The sequence below is a fragment of the Oreochromis aureus genome, linkage group 20 (assembly GCF_013358895.1).
Source record: "Oreochromis aureus strain Israel breed Guangdong linkage group 20, ZZ_aureus, whole genome shotgun sequence".
NCBI classification, from domain to species: domain Eukaryota; kingdom Metazoa; phylum Chordata; class Actinopteri; order Cichliformes; family Cichlidae; genus Oreochromis; species Oreochromis aureus.
In genome coordinates this window covers 12,496,927-12,511,381 of record NC_052961.1, presented here as the reverse complement: position 1 = coordinate 12,511,381, position 14,455 = coordinate 12,496,927, and the positions used below count along the sequence as shown (strand labels likewise).

Sequence of the window (14,455 nt, the reverse complement as noted above, 5' to 3'; positions counted from 1 at the left end):
TGCAAGTCTGTATGTGCGTGTGACGATTATTGTGTAACTATTTGAATCTGAGAAAGAAAACGTGAGAGAGAGAGATTAGCTGCGCAAAGGGAAAAAGCCAAACCGAGAAGCTAATGGAAGCTGTAAACATAGGAAGAGGTTTGCACTGGCAAAGTAAACATTTCCTGGACAGAAAAGCTCTACTGTAGACAAAAAAACATCACCAATCAGGTGACTGTTGAGATACAGTTTTAGAAGAAATTGCTCAGTTATTCTTTCTAATATGATATAAGAAAATGCCGATTTGATAATCATGTTGGAACATGAAATGGAATGGAATGTGTAAACGTGGCCCATATTTTTTTTTTTTTTTTTTTTTAATTATCACTTTTCCATTACAAGATCATTTTTGGATGATACATTTTCTTCTTGAGTGCAAACTCTGCTTGGAGGTAATGCATGTTCATCTGTTTCTGATTGAGCACTTTGAAGACTTAAGTGCAACAGTCTATTACAGTCTCCTTCAGCAGTGAAAGGTGACAGTAAAGCCTCGGGGCTCATGTAATCAAATTTTTCGGCGCAATGAGCTTTAGACACTCTGGAACCTAATCATCAGACTACTCAGAACTTTCAAACTCCATGTTGCCGCTCTGCAGCTTTCATGGCATAGTCAACCACATTTATATCATCACACTGATTGGCAGTGACAAGACGTTGGATTCAGAAGGCTCATTTTCTTTTTCAAAGTTACATCACCCTGCTAACTTGTGTCGGCTCAACTTGCTTCTTGAGCTGCACCGTTTCTCAATCATTTCCTACCAGTGGATGAGTCAACTTTCAAATCCCGTGTATCCTGTTTTTTGTATTCAGAACTAAAGATAAATATACTGAATACTCAAAGCACTATACATGACTTGCATAACCAACCATCAGTGCACACTTAAGGTAATTGCCATACCGGATATTCAGAAATGTATGAGGCTGAAATTATGGATGTGTGGGTTGACTGAGACTGAAATTCCTGAATTCCAATGTGCTGGATCCCATCTCACGCACATACGTCCCTGTCATCCTCCTATATAAAAGAGATAATAAATCAAACGCAGAGCAGTGGAGCCCTCTTGACCTAAATGGCATTCCTATCAACCACTAAGCACCTTGGCTGGCCTTTGAAAAGCTTTATTTCTTGACTGGAAGAAATGTTTGGGGAGAATAAATGAACTGTTACAGCTAGACGATGGAGCCTTCACTTGGTCATAGTTATTCCTGCTGAGGGGGCAGGGGCAGGTCTAATAAGAGACAGGCCAGCAGCAGCCTTGTCATTAGCTGAGAGGCTGGCAGACCCCTGCTGCCTAATTGGCACAGGCTCACTGCTAACAAGGGCTCGCTACCAGCAGGGGAAACGGACCGGTAGTGAAAGGCAGTGCAGTGTCCAGGTCTGCGCTGTCCTTGGAAAAACTGGTAGAAGTTACCTAGGGAACACCTGACCCATTAATGGAAGAAATGGAAAGCTGATGTCTTTTTAATGAGAACAATAAAGCTCATGAGCAAACTGCACCCCAGGCTTTGCTCTTTAAGAGAAGGGCTGGCTGAATGGATGGAGGGTTGCATTTAAACTGGCTTGGCTGGGTGATTAAATCAGCTTTCATTTTCTCAATCATTTTTTTTTCCCTGAGCCACTTGTGTGTAATTTTTCTGTAAACGAGCACGGTGAAATTTGCTGAAATTCTGTGGGGTTCTTGTCCTGTAACAAGGCAAAGTCACTTCCTCACCAATTGCATTTTCCTACAGACACATACTGTTGTAATAAGAGCAGTAATAATAAGCAGATGAGTAGCTGTTCTGTCTCTTTGTCTTCCAAAAGTAATGAAACAATGACTAGGCGTCTATCTGATCACTATCGGAAGTTTGTAGATTTATGGCAGCTTTAATCTCTTGATCCAAATGGGTCTCATCTGTAAGCAATAAAGATGATATTAATATAAAAAGGGGAGATTGACAGAAATGAGGTGCATTTACAAAAGAAAGAGAATAAACACAACAGATGAGAGAGCTGGGCAAGAACGGACTGGTGCTCACACGTCTGTTTCTGCATCTATATAGTAGTAGGCCTTTGAAACACATGATCCGGCTTTTCACCTCACTCAAAAAACACTACGTTTATGAAATGTAAACATTGACAGTTCACTAGGCCAGACTGAGCTCATAAACCAGACTTCCAAGATCCTCATTTCACCATCCGGGGAAATTAGGAACAGCACAATCTAATGACTCCCAGCAAAAGCAGGCGTCTCACAAGAGACAGAACAGGGATGAGGAGGTCACCGACCCTGCTGGACGTGTTGTCTGCACCTTCTGGATAAAAGGTGCTGTTGCAAACCCCAGGAAACGAGAGAAAAGATCCAACACAGACCCAGCCCAGTTTGGCAGAACTAAGGAATCTCTCAGACAGCTGGATAAATACCCCTGGAATACAGGTATGCATTTTGTGTAACTACATGTAGGCGAATTGTGCGTCACCCTTTACAGGGACAGGGTGCTCAACACAGATTATATTCAAGTTGAGTTAGTTCTCTACTTTGGTAGCACGCCCAAGTCGACAGTATCCAAACCAGCTGTTGGGCTGACAGCTAAATCAATGTGTGAGCACTGCCTGTGTTAATCTATCCAAAGATAAAGTCTGGAGGTCAAAGAAACACTCGCTGCTGTGAGTTTTACTATAACCGCACAGAGAGTCGGTTAGCATTTGGATTACTTTGTTTGATACAGAGCTATGGTGTTATAAATGTATGTATGTCAGCAGTGCCCCCAAGTTTGGTAACTAAGCCTCAGAGCTGGTTGGCTCATCTTCTTCTGTCATGTCTCCATCCCACAGGAATGAACACTCTATAAACAAGAGGTGTGTCAGCCTCAGGCTATACCTTTAATTGTTTTCTGTGCTCACAGTCCCCCCGTAAGCCACTCTCATACCACAGATACCTTAAAAAGCTGCCAAGCACTAGATTGGCTCAATTTGAAAGGGTGGGTAAAAAGCAAAAAGAGATTTATCCCTTCTTCTTCTTCCCCCTTCAGACTTTGACTTACCCTTTTTCACTTAGACCTGTCAGGACTGATTCCTTTCTCATGATTGAAAACGCCTCAAATTCACCATCATCGTGTGTCACAAAGAGGCTTAACGACATCCAAAAATAACGTTAAATTTGCATTTAACACGAGGTGTCACCACATATGGTAATATACATCATTTCACATTGAGCAACATGTTTGTGTGTGTGTAACCTTTTGGCCTTTGGATACAGGTATGCTGGTTGTCACTCAGGAGAAAGCCCTCTCTGCAGCGGCACTCATAGCTGCCCATCATGTTGACGCATATCTGCTGACATCCGCCGTTGCCTTCAGAGCACTCATCCACATCTGCCAGGAGACACAAAGCAAAATTAACAAGAGTGCTTCAAGACAGAGCAAAAATTACACTGATTAACGATTGTCTCAAGTCATCTGGGAAATCATTACCCATTTAATAAACAAACTCAAACATGGATGATATGTATGTCAACAACTATTATCTATTTAAGAGTATAACTCTGTAAAATTAAAGGTTTCTAAACAAATATTACAGAAATGTCTGATTTTAACTGTATTTTTTACTGAAGAAGAGTCTACAGCCGTGTGCCTCATCTGTCCCACATTTGCATTTATCTCGAGGGGTTGAAGTAATACTGTCACCCTGTAACTAGCTCTGGCTTATCATAATAGTCATTCAGCAGAAAACGATTCTCCATCACAAATATAGCTTTACTAATTATCCAACCAGTGTCTCTTGCCATACTTGAAGCTCTCTTTCTGTGGCTGTAACTGAACCACAGAAATGCTTTTAGTAAATTGTTAAAGGTAACAATGTAAGAATGGTGATAGTTAGCATTTTATATCTACCATGTTCCCTGCCTTTGTTTACTGTGTTAGAATAAAAATTTGTAAGTATGTGCTAATCAAAGTATTAGACAAATCTCAATTTTCACCTGATAATAAGGGTGCGGAGGACAAAAACACAACATTTAATTCACCTCAAAATCATATGTAGAAAAAGAAAAAAGTTAAGCAATACATTGAGATAGGCTGGGATCGTGAACATTGTACCAGTTTTAATGATCTTTAAAGATGCAGCACTAGCAGGGCTTGAAAAATATATTCATATTTTATCTAAGAATTAATTAAAAAATATATAATTTTTAATTTTATAATCCTCTCAAAAAACCTGAGGTTATCATTTAAGTGCAAATGTAATACAAGAGTTTGTCTTCAGCTGAGGAGTTTGAATCTGTCATAATGGTTATCTGACATGGCACCAAACCAGAGTTGCACTAAAAACCTCCAACTGTGCGGCACTAAGCTGTAAAAATGCACATGCAGCACAATCCCTTGGCAACTGGGAAACCTGATCCACCTGGGCCAGAGTACCTGCTGATGACGAGTGTCTGTCAGCCCCATGACGGGAGGAATGCAGAGAAAGGGAGGAATGAGGTGGGGGGAGGATGGTGAGGAAAAGAAGAGATGGAAAGAGTAGAGGGGGGGGGGTGTTGCTTTGGGGGAGGTGAGGAGGAGCTGCACCACAAGGGCATAAGAAAGCGAAGCATTTACAAAGGTGTCAGTTTCTTTCTTTTCACGAAAAGAAAGAAACTGACCACAAGCAGGAGTTGCTAACTTTACTTTCATTGGTAATAAATTGTACTCTTCCAGCTGTTCTTTCTGAATGCCATACAACTCCCATCCAGGCTCATTGTTCTTCTTGACAAAAGAAACAAATGAAAAGTGACACAAATGAAATGACGGAGCTTGTATGTCATGTTTTGCTGCTTATTTTTGCCTGGAGTGCAGCAGAGCTTTGCTCCTGTTGCCCTCTGTGTGTCTGAGGTGTAGTTGTAGAGATGACACTCCATATTCTTCCTTTCCCTCTGAGATTTGGGGTCCTGGTCCCTTTCTACTGACCACGCTGGAACCTTATCCATTCCTCTGCTCAATCCATTAAAAATCTGCTGTATATACAAGCCTTTTTTTTAATAAACCGTCATGCGAAACTAATTTACTGTCTATTTGTCCAGTCTGAGAAGGCCTCTGGATTAAGTTTCCTTTCTGGGGAATTCTCAGTACGGGAAGAGCTAGAAATTAAACTTAACTTTTCTTTTTTCTTCTATTTCCACTCACAGACTTGGATTCACTGGTGTACAAAAACACAAAGTGGCACCTGACTAGATGGAAACTTCTGGGGTTTATAAGTAGGTCAGTGGCAGGTAGCACTTATGAACCTCGTCAGCTTGCCAAGCGTGCTGTCCCGTCCTCACATTCCATGAGCAAAAATGTCTCTTTCCGCTAAAACAAAAAAAAACAAAACAAAAACAAAAAAACCCCCAATGTGTCACATCAGTTAAGACTGATGGTAAAAACATTACTCTGCAACCAGGTGAAGCATAGCTATCAGAAAAACAAACTTTACAGGAAAGTTCACATTTAGGCTTAAACTCAAGAGTAAAAAAACAGAGAATTTATGAAAAGCTTGGCGAGGCTTTCATTCAACTGTGTGGCTGCTTGGTGTTGACCTCGTGGTCTCATCTCTTCATCATGAAAGTGGCAGCGACAGAGAGAAGACCTTTGAGCTGACGAAAGCAGCCGGCAACCTACAGCTGCGCCTTTGCAGATAAACTGTTAGCACGTACCAAAAAAAACTTTCACAACTCACACAGAAATTTGTCCAAACATATGCAAAAGTCTCTTTTTCTGTTTCCTCCCTTTTCCCCTCTTCCTTCATCACACACACACATACACTACCCTACCAAAAATTCAGACATATAAAGGCTACATAAATACAACAGTCCTGGATGCATGCGCAAAATGCCCATGAGATATGCAACCAGCCTCCGAGGACCTGGGGGAATTCTCCTTCCATACCATCAGCGCATCAATGAAGGTTTAATTTCCTGATTCCTTCATCCTTCCAAATGAGGCGTCGTCTGTCAGTAGATCTCTCCTGTTTAAATAGCTCCCATAATTGCCTGTGTTGTGTGCTGGGCAAGGCTGGCGTCCAAAGCAAATATTTCCAAGCGGAAAGGGGTTCTGGCATGGCCAGGCGAAGTGCTCATGTTATTTGGACTTAAAACATTTTTTAAAAATTCTCTAGAGAGGGCAGGAAAAAAAAAAAAAAGTCTTAATCAAGTTAAAAGGGCTGCCTTCCTTCTGAAAAATGAGACATGTCTCCGCTCCATCCCTCCTTCACTTTAGGAGACGAAGGAGAAAGGAGGGCTCAAACTGAGAGAGATTAAGAGATTGGTTGTGTTTGCGGAGGCCATGTCCGTTGGTTTCTCAGATAGCTCTGCCTGTATATATAACATTTGGCCTTGCACAGAGCTTTAAAGCCGTGTAAACATGTTGGTTGCTTTACAGAAACCCCTGAACCCCCTTTTTTGAAGAAATATGTTTTTCCATCTCCGTTTTGTAAAGGTTCAGTGTCTTTTGGAACATCATTGCTGACAAAGACTTTTTTTTTTTATTCCCGCGAGGAGTGTGGAAAAAAAAAAATGCTGCTATCTGTGAGGCTGTCCATGTATCCATCCCAGTCCTTGGCCTCTATCTGAATCAAACAGAGATGGCTCTGTAGTCTAGGAAGACCAGAGACAAGGAGATGAATGGAGAGACGTTGGCCTCTTTGCACAATTCATTCACAGGAGTCGAGTTGGCTTGCACTCTTTTAATAAGGCAGCAAAACAGGGCCATGTGCAGCGATGGGCAGCAACAGCTGGTGGGCTGCAGGAGGAGACTTTGCTGCTCTCATAGATGAGCAGAAATCAGCTTGGCTTGACTGAGCATCAGTGGGGAAGGAGTGGCACATCCACAGCCAGCTTCAATTAAAACAAGATCCCTTCTCATTTCAAACAGGATTACAGGATTTCCTCTTTTTCTATGTTCCTTCTGGACTTCAGTGGCACAGCGCATTCATAAACCCACTTGACTTAGCAGTGACCATGACGCCAGTATTGAACATAGTCTGAGAGGACAAACTGAAAGCGCAGATGCTGAAGCTGCACACATTCAGCAGTACTCCGGCACCTGTCAGCTGAGTTTTTCTAAATTGATATAATGCAGGAAGTCCTGATCTTTCATCTGCAGAGCACACAATCTCTTAAATCACCAGAAATGTGTTTGACCATGACAGGGTGGAAGCCTTAAACGCTTATAGCGCTGAGCAATAAACACGATTCTGATTCTGATTTATTAGTTCCAGCTCTTCCTGTCCTCCCGACGCACTGTTTCAATACAGCTAACTGATTCACATCTGCTAAGCAAACATGAAATAATTCTGTTTACTATAGCATTTCATTCTTAAATCAGCCAGCAAGGTTTGATTTTTTATGCCATTACATAAACAAAGCTAATAAAGCAATGATTAAATTCAGAACCTTTTTGACTTCACCCGTCTCCCAGGTAACCATTGTTGCAAACAAAGCACAGACTTAGATTTCAGATCCAATCACCCGCCGAGCTCTTTTCTAAATGAAAATCTGTGAGCTAAGATCATGCTTAACGGTGTTCGTCTGCTCCTCCAAAACAAGTCTGGAAGTATTTTAAAAAGAAAACCCCAGGATAAATGTTTGGATGGACACTGCTATGCCAAGGAGACAAGAGGTCCTGCCATGATGTCTGATGGCTCCCAGTCTGCTGCATGCTTACATCCCTAAGACCAATCACAGGCTTGAGTTTCCCCCCAGAGCCCTGCCAGTGGGCTCAGCTGGAATTGTTCATTTCATGGTGGATGGGACTGAACAATCCTGAGAGTGGAGAGAGAGAGAGTGGGCGATAGCTAATTCACCAATCTCAAATCTATCCTTTAGCTCATCACTCCAGCTCCTCTGAGCTATGGAGAGACTCTCTCGTCCCAGCCCTTATCTGTCTGTGTCACAACAAAAGCAAAGTGACTTCTCGCTGGGAAGAAAGCTGGATATTTGCATCTGCAGCAAGAAGTCAAGGAGGGTTAGTGCTAAGCACAAGAAGTATCCGTATGGTCCTGAATGCCCGCTGGGTTTCATGACTGAGGGGTTAAACAGATAATCATTGCCGTGACTCATTGCTACACATTCAGGAGTTAAAAGTGGTAGTAAACCCAAGCTAGTGTCGAGTATTTTATGTCAGTGTCAGGGGTTTGGAGGTTATCCTCACTGCACTGGAAGAGTGGCCAATGCACTTAAGGAAAGCATTTAGTAGGCTGCAATGCAAATCTGCGTGAAGGTCTTTGATGACCACCTTTTTCCATCAGGAGCTGGTCAATAATACATCAGTCTGAAACCTCCTGTTTCATTAGCTTTCCTTGCAGTATGATCCCAAAGGATTACATAGATGGGGATGTGGTTCAGCCAGGAGACGACTCAGACACTTTTGTTTGATGGAAACGCTTCCTGTCATCTATGTAAGCAGCAGAAAACAACGTCGCTACACAATTACAGACTATGGCAAAACACTAAACAGTGTTAAATGACACGACCTTTCCTCAGTTGCTACTTCAAAAGGGCCCTTCAAAAGCTCTTTTCAAGGCTGTAATGACATTGCTTTTGTGTTACAGTTCAAGCTACGTCTTTGGGGAAGGTTAAAGTAAAAGGGCATTCATTTCCCTATAGATTGTCCGGGGAATTGAGCTCTGCCAAATCAATACAAACCAAATCAGTGTTGGTCAATAAAAATCAAAGGAACATAGCATGCTAAGCTGTGTGTGGGGAGTATGTGGAGCTGGACAAAAAAAAAAAAAAAAAAAAAATTCTACAGAAAGAAGGATGAACATGTTCTGGACTGACAGAACAGGATGATGAGTAAAAGCAAATAACACGATGACAAACAGTTATCCTTTGCAGTTTGATGGTGCTCTGTCAAACATCTGTAATGTCTATTTCAAGCCTGCCTTTGTTTCTCCCAGTGAGTCACACTCGGGATGCATGCGACTGTGGCATGCCTTCTCTCGGGAGCAATAGAAATATCATCATTTGTGTGTATTAGCTCCAGAGAGAAATGAAACGTTATCATTTGTGGTTTTAAGGAAGGAGTATTTCTGCAGATACACATGGCATTATGCTTCTCAAGAGAGTTTAATGAACTAGCAAAGATAAGAGTGCATTTTGGTTTCTGTAGGACCTTAACCAAAACACATAAGTCATAAATGTGGGGACGCTGGTGCTACAGTGGGGAACTAATAGCGGTCCTGCATCTGGTTTTCATTGTAAAGAGGATGTGTGTTTTGGATTAAATTGACACCGATTCCTCTGTTTTTCCTCAGACTCAAGAAATCCTTTACAGCCTTGCCATGAAAGAGGTGCAGTGATTAAAAAGCACCCCTCCCTCACCTCTGCGAGATAATAGCCGTGACAGTTATAAAAGATGTAATCGCGTTCTTATATGCTTCACTTACTCTCCCTGTGATTTTTGAGAAGGTACAATAGCTCCCTCTGAGGTAAATTATACAAGAGTGGCATCTCACTCAGGACAGACAGGAGCAGTACGCTGTGATATCGCATCGCTTCCACCTTGCTGACTTTCTGACATCTTTGTGGGGTTAGGGCAGACGAGGGAGACCTCAGAAACCAGAGCGTCCCCAGTGAGGCGCACAAGGCAGTGTTCTGCTTCATGCTCCGCTGCCTTCTGCCACCGCCCAATGTCATTATGCTGCCAACACATCCAATTACAAGGAGCTCTGTGGCACGTGCGCCAGAGAGCAAACAAAGAAGACGCTGACAGGGATGCATGTGCGCTGGCCTAACCGGTGTCCCTGAGGTGACACTCGCACACACAAACACACAAACACTCACACACACACACCATTGCCTACTGACTGCAGAAGAACCTTAGAGACCTGAAAGCTCCTGTGGGAGTTTAAAGTGCACTGTAACCATGGGGAGAAAAAAAAAAAAAACAACTTCAAATCAACTCGCTGGAGCTTTGTGGAGGAATAACATGAGGTAAATCCAAAGGGAGCACCTTAAAGATCTCAGACTCTAAACTCACTGTGAACTTTTGAGGATCAGGTGAGTGTCTCCTCCTCTGTGGCCTCGGGCACATCTGGTCTATAAGGGCTCTGAGACTCTGACCTCGTCTGGGAACCAGCTGCTTAGGCTCTCCATTCCAGGGCCAAGGGGACTAATCTTTTCTCAGGGGCCAAAAAGGAGCTTAAACCTGGAAGAGGAAGCTGGGGGCCTTAAGATGAAACCTCCGCTATTCCTCTTCCTCTCCGCTCTCTGTTTGTGCTGAGGATTATTCCCTTAGCAGAGCAGAGCACGGGTATTAGAATGAATTAAATTCTCCAGAAAAAGCAGTCTTTAGAGTACTTTAAGGTCTCAAGACAAGAGCTGAGATTTGCAGTTGACAGCTGCATATACACAATTCAGTCCGTCTTCAAACCCTCTTGGCTAAGTTGAGATCAAAAAAATATATTTATTCATTTAATAATTGATAGATCGTTCACAGAAATGCAAGAGAATTTCTGATACAAATCTCAAGCTTTTCAAAGAAGTCTCTGCCCACTTACAAACGGGTCACTTGCGAGAAAAAACAAAAATAAAACATGGCAGCAGAATAAAGCAACAGAATAATAAAAAAAAAAAAGAAAAGAAAGAAACTTGAAAGCTCTCTCTGTGTTTGATCGTGTGTGTTTCACTATGACAAATTATATCAAAGGGATCGATGGACGCAACTCTGTTTGATGCGCCAGCAGCAGCCACACAAACAATGTATCGCAATTACACACCTGCACGCAAGGCACACCAAATGATCCACGCACAACTGAATGCCATTACTAAATGGTTTGGAAAATAACCCGGCTTTACATGGTAAATACAAGCGCACGGGTGATAAAGAGGCAGAGAGCGAAAGAGAAAGAGAGACAGTAAGACTGAAGGAAAGAGGAGGGCATCGTCAAGTCAGGACAGGTTAATTATCGATCTAAAGATGGGAGTGTTTTCCATTCCAGTGTAGCTTAATCCCAGCATTACATGCAGTTCATCAAGTAAATGTGGGGCTGATTCGAGCATGGTGCCTTTCGTGCCCGCATGCAGAGTCTCTTTCACAGCAAATCGTTAAGTGCTGATAAGTTTTTCTGTCATCGCTTCACCTGAATGTGAATTCTGCTGTAGCAAGTCACGTCTAACTTTACTCCACAACAAAATCACAGCAGCTCACAGGACTAGCTGGCTTTCAGCATCAAGTGAAATGCATCATGCTGAGGCTGTAACCAAGATGGAGATGATTTCTTAGGAGCAGCGAGGTCTCACTTTGGGATTTCAAATCAAAACAAAAGGAGCGAAGGATGAGTGGATGGGGTAAAAGGAGCGAGAGGAAAGGAGGGAATGGAGGTGGGTGTATGATGTCTATGTTTAGCAGCTCCAGCAGCAGAAAGAAAACTATATTTTCCTTTATTTCATAACCTTTTAAGTGTAATACATCCTCAGTGAGGCCAACATGAATGGCACTTTGGTGAAATATGAAACCATGGGAAAACACGTCGGCTGACGGCTCACTCAGAGCTCACAGCTCAGAGTCGAACTCTTCATAAATTCTCTCCTTTTCATCAGAGATATTATCAGTAAGGGCTCCATTTTCCTTTTGTGAAAGCACATGTGGAACTACCTGCTATGTGAACAAGGGAATGGCAAAAATATCTGAAGCAGCTGTCTAATAAGAGCCTAGTTTGGCCTTGAGACAGACATATTACCATCCATACTTGGACATTAAACATTCAGAGTGAAGGATCTCTGCAACTACACGGGTTAAATTATGGTTAGTTTGAAATTTGACACATGTAGTTAATTATATACAAGTTCTTCTGACAAAAGCCCGTTATGGAAACAGTGTTTAACCACATGATTGTGTGACACGTAGGAGAAAAAGCAACACACAAGGACACTTCAAATACTCACACATATACACTCACCGAGACAATTGTGCCCATCATGCGCCAAGCGAAAGCCGTCATAGCACGTGCACCTGTAATTTCCCGGGATGTTGATGCACTCGTGGACGCAGCCGCCATTGTATTCAGTTGCACACTCGTCGACATCTGCAGAAAGACGACAACGTGAATGTCGGCACATGTGCTTCAGAAATGTAGCTATAACAAAGTATGAGCACGATTAAAGAAACATTTCAACATTTCAGAACTACGAAAATGTCTTCTTTTGCTGAGGGTTACTTTAGCAGAGTGACATCACTTTAATATTTGTACATTCACTGTGAACATACAGCCAGGAAGTGGTGAGCTAAGCGTACAGCCTGGAAAATTGGAAACTTTTGGTCAAGCTGGATCCAAATTAATAAAATCCACACCATTTTTCTAAACCTGTAACCTCCCTGAAATGGTTTACAGAGAATAATATCCACACCTGATGCTGGATCAAGGACTTCCTGGTAGCAACCTCACTCGTTACAATAAAGCTCTAATAAGCCCAATATATAAAGTCAAGCCAAAACCAGTCGCGTGTATAACCTTTATTTTTTATCATTCTTGGCACAGATAAAACAAAGCATGTTCAAAAAATGATGAATTATACCCTTAAAATAAACACATACACAATTAAGCAATCAGGTCAACTTTTAGAGAGCCCCAATCATCTGGTTTTGTTCCACCTCTGCTTTCATAAGTGCACTTTTAAGCTAAACATGGAAGAGACATCAGCTGTGGTAATTGGATGATTCACCTGCTACTGACATAACTTGGGAATCTGCCACAGTGTGCTAATATTTTTCCTTTTATTAAAACCCAACAGCCTAAGCTTTTATGACAAAGTATCCTAAAATTTGCCAGTTTCCAGTTGCCAAGACATTGATTCTTACTCATGGAATGTTATTTCTGGCAACATGTTAAAGCATCAGAAACCATTTTTGTTCAGTTCAAGACACTAAAAACCTTTCTACCATGACCTAAAGTATAAAGTCAGCAGCAAAATATGTAGCTATTTATACAAAACACATACCTAACTATTAAATTATCAGAGCAAGTTAAACTGGTTTGTCACCAGGAAGAGATCTTCATGAAATCAGACAAGACATTGATTTTAGTGACCCACTGGTAGTCGATACTGAAAAAAAATGCTAATATTGATCTTATGACTAATAAAACCAACCTAACTTCAGTTCAAGTAGCTAAAACTAAAGAAATGTGACACAGAAATGAGACGGAGGCAGAAAGATAAAGAGACTGCAGACTGCTATGACAGTTTAAGTGGAGTTGTCTTTTATGGTTATGATGATGGCTGAGGGGCCCATACTGCGGAGACCCAGACAAGGTGGATGAGAACACAGAGTATTTCCATTTCGCACTTACTGGCCCATTTAGGACCAATGATTCTGGTTGTTCAGCTCCTGCTTCAGACTGCCTCTCTCAGGGCTTAATTGGACTTGACAGCAGAGGGATGGAACTAAAACAAAGAGACTCTCCTGCTCTCTGCTTATTCGCTTTCCACACGTCTCCGTCATTCTTCGATCGTAGCACACGATCACCCATCACTTTTTCACTCTGGTCTGAGCTAGAAACACCCACCACATGTTGATACAACTCTGACTCTCCTCCACTAACTAGTTTTTATTCAGCGCTGGGCACATCTGACCATGTCAGCGCCAAAGTTTTGTCCATTCACATCTAAAATACCTGAAAGTTTACACAGTGCTGTGTAAGCCTTTATTATCCAAGACTAATAGGTAGGTATCTGACTAATATGAGTTTATTGGTGTGAGATATCGACCCCCAAAAAAAACCATCTTCAGTGACAAGAAGAACATGGAGTTCTGCGACATATGGTATGATTCCCACATAGTCGTTATCTCAGCATCATGGAGTCAGTCTGGGATTACATCGAGACAGAAGAAGGAGACTCAGACTGCTTAAATCCACAGAGGAACTGTGGCGGTTTCTCCACAATGCTTGGGAAAAAAGTCCCCGTAACAAGAACTTAACAATCTCTGACGCCAAACTACAGAAGCTCCCAGCTGTGCTGTTTTAAAGCCAAAACTGGTCACGCAAAACATCGATTTGATTTGCTTATTTTTCTATTTACTGCATGTTATTGGACATTAAACAATATATATCAATATAAGATAATATGCTTTATTGATTTTAATGGATAAATAGATTTTTCCATTAAAAGGGAGGGCAGGAAATATTGTTTTAAGTTCCACTGACATCCACAGTCTAACTAAAAAAAAATAATAGTAAAATACTACGAGCCAAGTTCAACACAATCAGGCTGTCTTTGTGTTAGAGGCCTTAAAAAAAACAAACAAAAACAAAACATGTTGGTTATCAACTTTCTTCATTAACTCAGACATTTTGCCTCAGGCATTCACATAATAGGGAGTTGAGTCTTTTATGCACAAACTGGATCAATTGAGAACCACCTATTCCAATCAGAGACATTATCAGAGGAACTGATGATGGAGGTCTGTAATTACATAACTC

At 41.7% G+C, this 14,455-nt stretch overlaps 1 protein-coding gene across 2 annotated transcripts in view; it reads right to left on the bottom strand.

Annotated features, from left to right (window-relative positions):
• scube3 (signal peptide, CUB domain, EGF-like 3) overlaps window positions 1-14,455 on the bottom strand; it is a 75,493-nt gene that overhangs the window by 39,935 nt on the left and 21,103 nt on the right. For both annotated transcript variants that reach the window (XM_031727866.2, XM_031727867.2), the window contains exons 3-4: window positions 11,936-12,061; window positions 3,259-3,393 (exon numbers count right to left, since the gene is read on the bottom strand). In XM_031727866.2, coding sequence (XP_031583726.1) covers window positions 3,259-3,393; window positions 11,936-12,061 — 261 coding nt within the window. The remainder of the gene's footprint in view (window positions 1-3,258; window positions 3,394-11,935; window positions 12,062-14,455) is intronic.